This window comes from Cyprinodon variegatus, unplaced genomic scaffold, assembly GCF_000732505.1.
Source record: "Cyprinodon variegatus isolate N-32 unplaced genomic scaffold, C_variegatus-1.0 Scaffold74, whole genome shotgun sequence".
Classification (NCBI taxonomy): domain Eukaryota; kingdom Metazoa; phylum Chordata; class Actinopteri; order Cyprinodontiformes; family Cyprinodontidae; genus Cyprinodon; species Cyprinodon variegatus.
In genome coordinates, this window is record NW_015150527.1 from 1,554,688 (window position 1) to 1,556,340 (window position 1,653).

Below are 1,653 nucleotides of genomic sequence, written 5' to 3' on the forward strand. Positions count from 1 at the left end.
GGATGGATGGATGGATGGATGGATGGATGGATGGATGGATGGATGGATGGATGGATGGATGGATGGATGGATTGATGGGGTTTACCTTTGGAGCAGTTTCCAGCTCGTCCACCTGGTTTCTGCTCAGCCTGGTTTTGATGAAATTTTCCACCTCAGCATTGTACTTCATAAATGTCACGTAGCAAGTGTAGCACAATAACAGACTGATACTTTCCGAAACGGTGATTTGATTATCCAGGAAAAAATAGATGAGCAAGAGCAACCCGATGATATAAAAAGAGACGTCTCTAAACAGAGGCCACCAGGTGAGGTTCAGCACCTCTTTGGAAAACAGGGCGCACATCCCAATCACAAACAAGATGTTGAAGACTGCAGATCCCACAATGGTACCTATGCCCACATTGCTGTGAGACACGAACACCCCTATGACAGAAGTGAAGAGCTCTGGGGCTGAACCACCTGCCGCCATGAAGGTGGCCCCAGCTACGTCATCCGAGATCTCCAGCTTCTCTGTTATGACAGTGAGTGCAGGGACGAAAAACTCATCGCAAACGATGGCTAAGGCTATGAACATATATAACATTCCAAACATATGAAGAAGCACATAGCCCTGGCGCCTGTCCTCCACGCTGAAGTAGTCTGTTGGGTAGTCTCCTTGATTCATCTCCAAATCTGATGACTTCATTGCCACCGGTGTGTCCTCTGTGGCTGCTGAGAGGTTCTGGTGCTGTAGGAGAGTTCTTTGGGGCACTGCTGCATCTTCTGAGGTCTCTGCAACTGATTTGAGGTCAGTGGCCACTACAGTGGCCAACGACAAGGCACTCAGTGAACAAACTGTGCAGACAGCCACCAGGCTGATGATGAAGCCGAGAATCCGTCCAGGCCGGAGCTTTCTCTTTACGACCTGGTGCTGGATTCGGGTGTTGATGCCGTCGGGATCCAGGAAAGGATCAGAGCAGGAGAAAGCTATCATTTCTTGACTTCTTATGGGTAGCATGAAATCCATGGTGTTTAGGTGCAGGCTGGCAGACAGAGCTGGAGTGTCTGGAATTCCTGCCCCAGAAGTTGAGCTGGTGGTGCTGGCAGCTTCAAGTCAGGGGTTCAGTGGGCAGCAGCGGTTCACCGGTTGGTTTGCATGCTGCTCCCTGGTCTAAACACCCTGAAGGTCCCGTAGTCTTATACCAGGATCAAGCACATTCAAAGGCTTCCTCATATTACTCACTGCAAGACAGAGAAAAGAGCATAGGATTGATGCCTGCATTAGAGCACATTATGTCAGAAAACTTTCCTAAAATTTCAAACATATCAATAAATATTAATAAAGTCTTTTCTTTGAATTGTATGTTGCAGTTCTTACCAACTCTAATCACTGGGTGGTTTGCTTTTCTTTTCACTTACCTAGTTGGCAACAATTTGAGATAATTTCAGTTCAGTTTTCACGCTTTGCCCTGATTTGCAACGTTTGAAATCTGCTCCCCTCAAATTATGACTTGCTGCTAAAATGGACTTGTTACAGCATTTCGTAATTTTTATGAAAATCTAAACCTTGCAACAAACATTTTTGGGTTTTGCATCATAAAAATGTTGCTTAAATCAAAAAGCGATGGATGGATGGACGGACGGACGGACGGACAGACAGACAGACAGACAGAC

General features: G+C 46.3%; 1 protein-coding gene across 1 annotated transcript in view; it reads right to left on the reverse strand.

Moving 5' to 3' along the window:
* LOC107083426 (sodium/potassium/calcium exchanger 2-like) overlaps positions 1–1,119 on the reverse strand; it is a 17,552-nt gene extending 16,433 nt beyond the window's left edge. The window contains exon 1 of the mRNA XM_015372628.1: positions 86–1,119. Within this exon, the coding sequence (XP_015228114.1) occupies positions 86–1,006 (921 nt within the window). The 5' untranslated portion in view covers positions 1,007–1,119. The remainder of the gene's footprint in view (positions 1–85) is intronic.
* Between the last annotated feature and the right edge of the window lie 534 nt (positions 1,120–1,653).